This window comes from Phyllostomus discolor, chromosome 2 (assembly GCF_004126475.2).
Source record: "Phyllostomus discolor isolate MPI-MPIP mPhyDis1 chromosome 2, mPhyDis1.pri.v3, whole genome shotgun sequence".
Taxonomy (NCBI): Eukaryota; Metazoa; Chordata; class Mammalia; order Chiroptera; family Phyllostomidae; genus Phyllostomus; species Phyllostomus discolor.
In genome coordinates, this window is record NC_040904.2 from 192,903,071 (window position 1) to 192,915,368 (window position 12,298).

Here is a 12,298-nt window from a genome sequence, read left to right on the forward strand (position 1 = left end):
ATGAAAAAAGAATTCATATAAAGAACCTCTAGTGGTCAGGCTTAGAGCAGACCATGGTTGTGCTCATTTCAATTGTGTTTAAGTTTTACTAGAAATGCTTGGGCAATTGTACAGGTTTATTCTATTTTTAAGGTCACCCAGAAAAGTTTAAGCTTCCTTCTGATATAATAATAGTGATAGCTACCATTTATTATTATTTCTATATGCTTATATTAGTCACCTTTATTGTGGGTATTATGTTCATGCCAGTTTTACTAATTAAAAAAGTATAGCACAAAAGTTAAGTGACTTGTCGAAAGTCATAAGGCAAACAAGTGTTGATTCCAGGATTTGAATCCATTAGTCTGTCGTCTTAGCCCTTTATTTTAATCACTATATTTTATTAACCCTGATGGGAGGAATAGCCATTTCAAAAGAAATTCCATCCAGTACTCATCCTCTGGCTCCTCCTTGTGGTCATTTTTTTCTTCCTGCTTTTATCTTTATTTTCTTTAGGTCTTTGAAGCCTCCAGTTTTAATTTTCACTTTTCTTCATTTTTTCTTGTAAATAATTTTGAATTAATTCTTGTTGTGGTCATTCTTTGGGTACTAACGGGTTCTTCCTTAAAAGTATTCTCTGACTGATTAGCAACAGCGCTGGCAAGTTAATTGAAAATATAACATAAGACCAGTTAATACAATCACATCCAGCTACTCGTATGCAAGTGTAAAGAAGGTAGAGTTGGATGTAATCAGGCTGCATTTTCCAGATGTGTATGATGGATGAAGAAATAAGCAATAAAGCTGTGGCTGTATGTAAGAAAATGATCATTGTAATTGACCCTGGTAAATGGTTTAAACCAAGTAAAATAGGAAACAAGGCATGAAGGATTTATAGTAATAAATTGGTGATGTCATTAAATTTGATATCTTAACGGGCATCAAAGTACTGTCGATCATAGAATCAATACAAGGAGTGGGCTGGAAACATTGGAGCGGAGGTTGGAGAATGGAGCATCTGAAACTGAGTAAGAGAGGAGGTACTTATATTGGTAATGAAGTTGTCTAGACTCTAGCACAGCACTGTAGAGTAGAATTTCTCATGATGATGGAGATGTTATATATTTGTGCCATGTGAGTCCATAGCCAGTAGCCTCCTGGGCTACAGAGCACGTGAAGTATGATTAGTATGACTGAGGAAATGCATTTTTAATTTTAATTAAGTTTAAATAGTTACATGTGGCTAGAAATTACAACATTGCAGAGCATACTTTAAAATATGATCACCATAGTAGGTGGCTGATATATGCATGTGATTAAGGTTATTGCAGCTAATTCCAGGGTGAATTATCACCTACACAAGATGTTGAAATTGCTGATAATCATGACAGACACAGAGATGGACAAAGAGATTTAAGACAGTTGAAAAAGGTAAAGAAATAAGAAAAAAATGTCCTAGAATTTGGTATATGTCTGCAACAAGGTATGCTATTTGACAGTGTAGTCTGATAAAATGAGCTGGAGATGCTGGAAATGTTTAAGGAAGAAAAGAATAGACAATACTTTCTAAATCAATAAAATTATAAAATAGTAAATTATAAATTATTACCTTAGTAATAAGTAATATAGTCTTTTAGGAAAATAATAGTAGAAAGTGTATAGAAAGTGTGATCAATCATCTTCTTTATAGAAATAATTAGGAACCAGATGAGAATTTTCATTGTTATTTTATCCAAGCATTATTTCATATACAATAATAAGAGGTTGAATACTTTCTTAGGGAACTGAAGGTATGTGAAAAAATAAGGAAAATGATAATGAAAACTCAGTCTTTGCAAATTTCGGTGAAAGTGAAAGACCAGAACAGAGACTGAAAGCCTTGCCAGTGTTCATTTCTATAACTGACTATTTGAGGTAACTTATTTCAAGGGTCTCTGCCTTTACCTGACTCACCTAGAGTAGTAAACATAAACATAGGTTAATCATTCATTTCCACGTTTTTGGCTGTGAAGTTCAGTTGAGTATGAATCAAAGCCTTCAAACCTGTCTTTCCTGATTGGTCATGCCATCAGATTAAAAAAAAATGAACATGAACAAGAAATATATGTACATTTATGTATTCAGAGAACATGTACAAATGTCACTGAATTATTATTATTATTTCATTGTATTTCTGAAACTCATTGGGTATTTTTTCTCAAGCCTAAGGTGGGTACAGCTCATTCTGGAGTTCTTTGACTAAGAGAACCTTTACACAGAGGCGGAACCTCGCAGGTTTTGGATCATTCTCAGCCATTTGAAAGCAAAAACCCACACCATGTCCCTGAGTATAGTTATCTAATCTTCTTTCTATCATTCCAAAGGCAAGTCTTACAATAGCCAGGATTTGGAAGCAGCCCAACTGTGCATTAGTACATGAATGGTCAAAACAACTATACTACATTTACACAAGGGAATACTACTGGGCCATAAAAAGAAGAAAATTTTACCCTTTGCAACAGCATGGGTGGACCTGGGGAACATTATGTTAAGTGAATAAGCCAGTCAGAGAAATACAGCTACCACATGATTTCACTCATATGTGGGATCTAATGAGCAAGCTGAACCAATAAACAAAATAGAGACAGACTCATAGATGGAGAGCAGGCTGACATCTCAGTGGCAGGTCGTTGGGTGGTGGGGGGATGGAGTGGAAAAGAAAAAGGACTCATGGACACAGACAACAGTGTGTTGATTGCAGGGGATGGGGAGAAGATGGGGTAAGGGGAATAAACAGTAATGGAAAAATACTATAAAAATAAATAAAATATTCAGGAATAACAAAAACAAAAACAAAACAAAAAATATTCCTTGGTTTCCTAATGTTCATGGCTAGCTGCCAAGTATATTTTGAGTTCTGTGTTTCCTATTTCTGTTATACCAAATAGCACAAATCAAGCAACTTAAACAACACATATTAATTATCTCATACTCTGTAGGTTACAAGTCTCATGTGGGGGATCACTGGGGTCTCATGTGGGCTGTGTTCCTTTTTGAAGGCTAGATGGGAGAATCAGTTTTGTTAACTTTCCATCTTCCAGCTGCATTTCTTGGTTCCTGGACCCCTTCCTCCATCTTCAGCCAGCAGCGTTGTATTTCCCCAACACTTCTGTGTCGTCACATCTCTCTGTGACTACATCAGAGAAAGGTACCCCACCTGTATGGGCTCATGTGATTTAATTGGTCCACTCAGATAAGGCAGGTCTGTAATCTTAATCACATCTACAGTGTACCTTCTGCCATATAAACTACCATATTCAGAGATTCTGAGAATTAGGACATCTTTGGGGGGCTACTATTCTGCATACCACGAATTCTTAACAACAGTTAACTTTCTTATATAAATGAGTAAACTTTATGGAAAGTTACAGTGAGATTATACAGTCCTTTAAGAGCTCTGACTCTGATGCCTATTGTGACTACATGAGCAACCACATGCATGTGCTGTTTTTCTTGTGTTCTTCCAAACAGTAACCAGAACACTTTCTATACAACCTGTCAACTCGCTATTGCTCATGTGATGTCAAAACTTAGAATATCACAGCGGCAATCCTTGTGCAGTGAACTCACTTCAGTTTTATTGGAAACATCTTTTCAGGGCCTTTTTAGGACTAAGACAGAGAAGTAGTTGTTTCTTTTTTATGAAGTTATTTATTAATAAAATGTAGATAAATTTCAGCTTAAAGAGACATCAAGGCACAAAGACACACTAGAGATTCTCTTGTGTCCAGTGTTCTAAATGAATATCCAGCACTGTTCATGTCTGTGGTTGCCCCAAATTCTATCTCTTGATTTTTCAGACCTGAACCACTACCTGTTCTCTATGGGAGTTTTAGTTACCTTGTAACAGTGCCTGTGGGCTGCCCTCAGGCCGGCACCAATCAAACAAACAAATTAAAGGCAAAAATAAAAGCACCGTGTGCCACTCTCATTCTCTCCTGAATCTGCCTGCTGTTTTTCACTCTCTTGGAAGTTCAGGTAGTTATTATTTCAAATCTCATTCTGAATATTAGTTCTTATTTGCAGGAAGATTATTCTATTAGGAGCTTAGCCATGCCAGACCGGAACTCCTTTCATACACAGTTTTAATAGCTCTCAACGTCTTCTCCACGCCCTGTTGCCAACACTGCACATACCTCTCTCTCCCTTCTCTCTCTTCCTTTCTCTCCACAACCTCTCACCACACACAGTTGGATATCTTAAAATACCAGCCACATGTGGGTAGTTTTTAACTATACAGTTCTCAGTACATGTGACTACACACTCCTTCCTGTCTTAGGATATGTGTCTGCTTTATACCTAATATAGGTGGGTATAAACCACATTTAATGTGTCCATACAGAATAGCTGACTTTTAACACGTGTAAAGAGGACAACCTGACCCTCTATACAAACATTGACAATCGTGGGATTTCCTACAGGAAATCACCATTCATGCACTGACTCCAAGTACCACCTCTTTGTTTCATAGCAACAAACAATGAGAAAGAGCAGATAGTTTGAAATCTGTAATGCACTAGTTTTGAGGAGAATATTCGGCTTTCTCTGCAGAATAACTGATGGTCATTGTCCTTATGAAGGTTGTAGTGGGATGTGTCTTGGGTCAGTTCAGCATCTACGTAAAAGCTCCCAGCCTTGGAAAAACATCTTGTTCCAGGCCTGAAGATATTGAAACATTAATTAACAATTGATAGTAGTGCTTTCTTCTACAATGTCTGAAGAAGTGACCTATGCGACACTCACATTTCAGGATTCCTTGGGAGCAGGAAATAGAAATAATCTAAGAAAAAGAGGTAAGGATTCAGAGAAAGCAAGATTTGACCTCAGGTGATGGATAGATTTTTAATGCTTTGAGGTTCTGGTTTTTATATCGATGCTAAAGAGACGGGTGCTGTGGAAGCCTTGAAATGGAGACAAAGTTGTGGAATATGTTAATAGAATGAGTGTTCCCAACATTGAGGAAAAATGTGTGATATCACTATGTTTCATGAAGTCCTGTATTAGTGAAAAATGTTTATTAGACATGCTGAAAATTGAGTTTGGGGGTTAAGAGATTTCTTTTCATAAATGTAGTCCTTGATACTTATACCTCATGAAAGATGCCAGAACAGTTTTCTTTGGAAAGCAGATTGGAGGCCTGTAAAATAGGGAAGGTAGGAGGAATTTTTCCTTTCAAGGGTATAAATAACTGAAGAGGGAAACTAGAGGGTGAGCAAGTCAGAAATTTAAAAAGATAGCTTCTGTTTTATAGTATTTAAAAAAATTAGGGAGTTGAAATTCCCAGTATAATTAGTAGTGTTTAATCAGCAATAATGTCATTTTTAGTATTTTATATGTAGTGTATTACTTCTTTATTAAGATGTAGTTGCAAAGTAAATGAAACACTATTAGTACTTTTTAACATGATTTAATAAGAAAACTGAGGCTGAAAAAAATTTGAATTATTTAAACAAGTTTATACAACTGTTATATGATGGAGTTCAGACTCAGTTCTAGCCTTTCACTCATTGCCTTATACCTAATTGGAAGAAATAGTGGTCTTTGTGGTCAGGAATCTGATTTAATATATCAGACTACATCCCTTACCTTCAAGAATCCATTGACTATTCAAGTTGTTGTCCTTAATCATCTAAAACAGATGAACAACGTTTTCAAGAACCCTTTAGATTTATTTTTAGTGTGTGTGTGTGTGTGTTTTGAGAGGGGGTGCTATATAAAAAAGGGTGGGGATAGATTTTGCATGTGTCTAACAAAGATGACTATACATTATTTTTTAGAAAAACTTAACTTTAACCTTTAAGAAAGAGGGAATAGTGAATGTGATGTATATAGTAGTGCACCTAGAGATTACACCCATCATTCTGAAATATTAGGTTAGATGCCATTAGATCCTGAATAAAGAAGAGGAAAGTTAGGCAAGTGAGAGAACCATTTGTGGTACATACAGGGTTGGGCAAAATCGGTTTACGGTTGTATGTGAAACACAGAGTTTATACTTGTATTATTATTTACTAATTATTGTGTTATTTTTCATACAAACAATTGTAAACTTACAATTTCCCTACCCTGTATATAGAATATTAAATTTTGAAGAGTTACCACTGGCTTTCTGGGTTTTTTCCCCTGTGGTTTGTAGGTTAGATTGCACACTGATTTCTTCTTTCATTCAGTATTGATTCATAATCTACTAGGTGATAAATAAAATGCATAATAGGTAAAAATTGTAGAGGTTTGTAATTTCAAAAACTTGGGATCTCTTCTATTGTTAGGGACATCAGGGGAATCACTTTTCATTATGGCTTGTTCGTGAATTCAGGAAACTTGGAGAAGGAAGGTGTGTGATCATGTAAAGCAAAAACTGTGTGTGATCATGTAAAACAAAAACCTAAAACTTAGAAGACATTTACTCTAAAGGAAAGGAGAATGGTAAAAGAAAAGAGGAAGGAAGGAAAGAAGGAAGGAAGGAAGAAAGGGAGGGAGGGAAAGAAACGGAGGAGAGCTGATGACGGGGCCCTTACAAGCACATTGTTTTAGGTATTTTCTAGATAGGGGCATTAAAGAACATTAGAAAGCTTCCTAATTGTGAAAAATGAACAACCATATGTAAACCACAGGCAGCTCTGTTGGCTCATTCCTCTGTCGGCATTCTTCAGGGTATCCAGCTTCATCCCCCACATGGCGGTGGGCAGCCCTGAGTCTGCTAACTCTTTGTCTGTTGCTGCTGTTGGGGCTGGTGACCTTGGGGATTATGTGTAAGTATACTTGTATCAAACCCCAGAAAGCTGCTTAGGAAACATATTTGTACATTATGAAATTCCAGGTTGGACTTTGTGATAGGTGCTACATTCTGAATGCTCTAACACTTTCTGCTACTTCCTATCTCTCATTCTCCATTTCTCCAAGGCAAACCAACAAGGAAAATATTATGATGAGGATTGTATCCCAAATCATCCTCTTGCTAACCTAGACTAGGACACGAAGACAATTTTTATTTTTCAGTTATTGGTTAGAATAAGGAGTCTCTTTTTTGCACAGAAACACATTGACTTACTATCCCAATAGTGAGAAACAGAAAGCCAAGGAGAGTAGATTCAAGAAAGAGCATGCCCTGGCTGGTGTGGCTCAGTGGACTGAGCACCCAACTGTAAATCAAAGGGTTGCTGGTTTGATTCCCAGTCAGGGCACATGCCTGGGTTGTGTGCCAGGTGCCCAGTAAGGAGCACACGAAAACCAAACACACATTGATATTTCTCTGCCTCTCTCTATGCCTTCCCTTCTCTAAAAATAAATAAATAAAGTCTTCAAAAAAAGAAAGAAAGAAAGAGCAAGGCATTTTATTTACCTCTAAGACTTTGTACAAGACTGGCTTAATCTGCTCACCCAAGACTTTCCTAGAGTAGAGACTACTTCTAAACTGCAGCAGCAGCCTGCCTGCTATAAATGAAACAGAGGTACAGACAAGAAAAATTGCCAGTATCCAGTAGACAGAAATCTTTACCACCTCCAGCAATGGAAGCTCCACTTCTAAGCACAATAGTGAACAAAAGAATATTTTCTTTATTCTGACCCATCACTGGGCAGTCAGAGCTAGACAGAATAGGGAATCCTGAACTACCAATTACAAAACATCCTGAGGATACACAGTCTGTAGGATGTTGTTAAGTATGTGATATATGGGAGTGTGATTTAGCACGGTGTTCAATTCCGGGGCATTCATAGTCAAATTTGCAGTCATTATTTGTTGAATGATACCAACAGCTCCTCTGCTACTTTCACTTCTTTTTATGTGTGTAAAATTTCATGGATAATTAGGATTTAGACATACTTGCTTGGACATATAAATCAAAGCTAATGTTGTAACTTGCTCTTTTAAAAAGAAATATAATGTTCTAACAGCCCTAACAAATATTCAATAGCCAATCATAGAGATTAAGAGGTGATCTGCAGTGATATATGTTTTAAAAAATGAAGATGCCGTGTGTTTTCATTGGTTGTCCATAGAAGAATGAATGTTTTTTCTCCCTAAAGTGCTGTGCTTTGAGTGCAATGGTTCTTAAATTTATTTTATTGGTCAATTTTCTAAAGTGCTTATTATAATGCAGATTTTATGGACCTAAGACCAGAAATGATTAGGTATGGCATTAAAATCTGCTAGTTTTTTTTTTAACAAATATCCTAGGTGATTCTGATACAAGTGGTCTGCAGACCATACTTTGAGATACCCACTGCCCCCAAAGGATCCTGCTCCTATTAAAACAATTACACAAACCAACTCCAAATGAATGGCAAAATGACAGGCATTTCCTTAGGTGAAATGTCAGAAATATATGTTGCAATTCATTATTTTACTACAAGAATGATAATAATTAAAATAACCATGAAATTATAAGGATGAACTCTAAACAATTTTAAATAGAAATGCATCTGGTGCATTTCTTCCATGATATCTCTATTATTAAGACCTACTAATAAATCTTAAGGAATGTCAAGAAATATTTCTGTGTTAAGAGAATTATCTAGGGCTATCATGAGAATAGAAGGATGTATAAACTTGTCTCCTGTTATGTCTTGGAGTTTTGCAGACCTCTAATGAAATTAACTCAGATTCAGAGAAATTGAGTCAACTTCAGGAAACTATCCACCAACGGCAGGATAATTTATCCCAGCAGCTGGGCAACTACAGAAACTTTTCCATGGAGGAGGAATTTCTCAAATCACAGATCTCCAGCCTATTGGAGAAGCAGGAACAAATGGCTATCAAACTTTGTCAAGAGCTGGTCATTCGCACTTCAGGTAATCAGGACCTGCTGACCAGACAGATTGAGTCTGTTGTCCCGGTTTAGGTTAACTGTGTGCACTGCCTCTGGGAGTCTGAGGGAGTCACACTATCCAATGGCCCCTAATGATGTCATGTTAATTTTACAGAAGGTGAGGGAGGGTATGTTTATATTTTATGTTTTTGAAAACACAGAGGCAAGTTTGGGGAAGTGTTGTGGAATGACATCAATCTGGATACTTCAACCCCTCACTTTATAAATTATTTTTAGGGAAGCCTGTTGTTATAACAAATTAAAGATATAACTGATGATTCTAAGGCCAGAAGACTGAGCCCTATAAAGAGAATTTCAATCACATAATTGGAGTGACCTCATTTTCACAGGTCACTAAAGCAGCATGTTTTCAGGGTCACTAAAGCAGCATGTTTTCAGGGTCCTGGGTCTCAAACCCTATTATCAAATTAAATAATTTAGTTTCCAAAACCTTCCCCTATCACTCCAAAGTTGTTTAGTTTGCACTTTTTGGTATAATTTCTTTTTCAGACCACAAATGTAATCCTTGTCCTAAGATGTGGCAGTGGCACCGAAACAGTTGCTATTATTTTGCAACAAATGAAGAGAAAACCTGGGCTAACAGTAGAAAACACTGCATGGACAAGAACTCCACCTTGGTGAAGATAGACAGCTCAGAAGAAAAGGTATGAATAGCATTTCCTGATTACAGAAATTATCCATATGATGGAAAATAAATAAATGGAATTTCTGACTCACACAGTAGGAATTCAGTGCATTTTGAATGAGAATTAGTGAATTTAATGTATGTTCCCATTTATCTTACTTCTGCAAATGAAAATGTGGCTCTCACAAAATATTTTTTTTCTTTTCTCTCCCTCAGGATTTTCTGAAAATGCAACCCTTACCTAAGTTTCCTTTCTTCTGGTTGGGATTATCGTGGGATCCATCTGGCAGAAGTTGGCTTTGGGAGGATGGCTCTGACCCCTCTCCATCCTTGTAAGTCTCTGGGAAAAATCCAAGCTAAAAACACAAAGAAATGGAATACTGAATAGATAAGTGACCTGATTTGTATTTCATAATGATAGTGGCATGGAACATCTTTTCATTTGCTTGTGGTCCCTCTGTGTATGTTATCCTTGGAGAAATGTCTATTCAAACCCTTTGTCCATTTTTAAAAATTTTGGTAATGAGAATGCTATAGTGTATACAGATATCAAATTATAATGTATATCTGAAATTTGTTATTAATTAATATTATCCCAGTAAAAAAGTTAATTGTAAAAGTTATGAATCAAGATACAGAATAATACAGCCTATAAAGAAAATAGAGCTTCAAAATCAATACTGAAAGGAGGAGTACCAACTTTCATGTGTGTGACAAACTCATGGCAAGACTTTGAACTTCATCTATTAGTTTAAATTTTTATTTAACAAACACAAATAACACTATGTTCAAAATGCTTTATAAATATTAGCCCTATGATTGAAGCATATAATACTCCAATTTTATAGATGAAAAATTGTCATAGAGAGCTTAAATAGCTTGCCTATGGTCATTCAGGTCCTAAGTGGCAAAATCAGGACTAAGTCTGTGATCATGAGCTCAGCTTCTCAGCTTCTCTGGCTCCCCGGTGCTTCCAGCCCAGAAGGGTAATGTTTATTATAAGAACATTCATTCAACACTGAACAATTGTCAGCTATTTTCTAACAAAAAGAAAATCTACATTGGTTGATTAGTTCAACAATTAATTTTTTTAAATGATGGGGACTTGGCAACTAAATTATATGACAACCGTTTTTCACACGTTAACATGAAGCTCTTCATGATTTTGATAAAAATATTTAAAGTACTTATAGAATGTATAATATTTTTAAAATTGCATTTTTGATAACTAAAGATATGAAAAAAGTAGGTATCAACATAAAAATATGTCAAGGAGCACATAGTTTTGCAAAATTCTTTTAATAAAAGAATTTTATTAAAAGAATAAAAGACTGACTACAAAACCAAGTTTTTTGTGGGACAAATATAAAGAACAAACTGACAATGACATGAGGAGAGGGGGAAGAGAGATAAAGGGGGAAAGAAGAGGAAGGGTCAAGTCAAGGAACATGTATAAAGGACCCACGGGCAAGGACAACAAGGGGAAAGGACTGAATGTGAGAGGGGGGTTGGGGAGGGCAGGGGAGAGTAATGGGGGAAATGGGGACACCTGTAATTGAACGATTAAAAAAAAGGAACACTAAAAATAAAAAATAAAACATAAATTCTACCTGGGATTATAATTAGCTTGAAAAAAAGAACTTACGTATACCACCTTTAGAGATTTTGTTGTGTTGTGAAGCAGAAGTCCTTCAACATTCAGATATAGGATATTTGGTAACTGTGAACACTGAATTGTGATCAAATTTTAATATTTGATATATAAATTAATTTTTAAAATTTATAATTAATTTTGAATTGATTAATTTTCAGATTTAGTACTAAGGAATATGCCCAAATCAATGGATCCAAAGGATGTGCCTATTTTCAAAATGGAAATATTTATACTTCCCGCTGCAGTGCTGAAATTTCTTGGATTTGTGAGAAGACAGCAGCATTAGTGAAGATTGAAGATTTGGATTAATAAACTTTGTCCAAATTCAGCAAAAAGTAAGACACTTGTGATTAAGTTCATGTGAGGAGGGAGACAGCATCCTACAAGAACCAAAACAGATTAAGAAGCGACTGTGTATTGAAACTATCAGGCAAATAAACTTGCTTCACAGAACATTCTCCACCTCATTGTCCGGTGCTTTCTGACCTGATGTTCTGAGTATTGCTGAAGACCTAGGGGAACAGCTGTTCTAGGTCCCTATCATTCTGTCTCTGAATTATTTTATTGACCTCTCTCTCAGATAAAACTCTTTTCTTGCTTTGTTGTTACATATGCACAAGTGCCCTGGGGTGTTATGTAAATATTTCATCAGTCAGAACTGACATAGGCCACAGCGCTGGAATGAGGGCCAGGAGACCTTGCTGTAGGAACTGCTGGACCATATAGAGGTTGGGGGGTCCTGTTAGGGGTCCTAGTTGTTGGCAGGCAGCGCTATACCAAATGATTTGGAAATATCTCAGTCTATGATTTGCCTGTATCTCTGTATACCAGGTAGGCATTAGCCTGCACATACAAGATAACTTGTCCTCTTCCATCCCCCTATGGAAATACATTTCAATTAATCATTAAAATTTAAATAATTTGTAATCTAGGTGAAGTGGCACATCATTTAACATTTATATTCTCTTTTATTTAAATTAACAATGTTGAGGTTATTCGTGTGGTAATCTGGGCATTATTATTTGAAGTTTAGTCTCTTATAATTGACATTTTATTTCATTTAGAAAAGTTTTAATAAATTAAAGAGATTAAGATATTAGAATAATTATTTTTAACTTTTCGGAATTTTCCTTTGACATTGTTTGCCAGTGTGCTTGCACACTAGATGAT

At 36.0% G+C, this 12,298-nt stretch overlaps 1 protein-coding gene across 1 annotated transcript; it reads left to right on the plus strand.

Annotated features, from left to right (window-relative positions):
- Window positions 1–4,334: 4,334 nt before the first annotated feature.
- Window positions 4,335–11,698, plus strand: CLEC12B (C-type lectin domain family 12 member B). The gene is made up of 6 exons (XM_028532970.2): window positions 4,335–4,811; window positions 6,672–6,770; window positions 8,593–8,811; window positions 9,339–9,493; window positions 9,691–9,806; window positions 11,287–11,698. The coding sequence occupies exons 1-6, from the start codon at window positions 4,730–4,732 to the stop codon at window positions 11,435–11,437; spliced, it is 822 nt and encodes a 273-aa protein (XP_028388771.1). The 5' UTR covers window positions 4,335–4,729; the 3' UTR covers window positions 11,438–11,698.
- The last annotated feature ends 600 nt before the right edge of the window (window positions 11,699–12,298 follow it).

Coding starts and splice junctions, on each gene's coding strand:
- CLEC12B (XM_028532970.2), top strand. CDS start 4,730: ATGTCTGAAGAAGTGACCTATGCGACACTCACATTTCAGGATTCCTTG. Junction 4,812..6,671: donor AAATAATCTAAGAAAAAGAG/GTAAGGATTCAG, acceptor GGCATTCTTCAG/GGTATCCAGCTTCATCCCCC. Junction 9,807..11,286: donor TCTGACCCCTCTCCATCCTT/GTAAGTCTCTGG, acceptor ATTAATTTTCAG/ATTTAGTACTAAGGAATATG.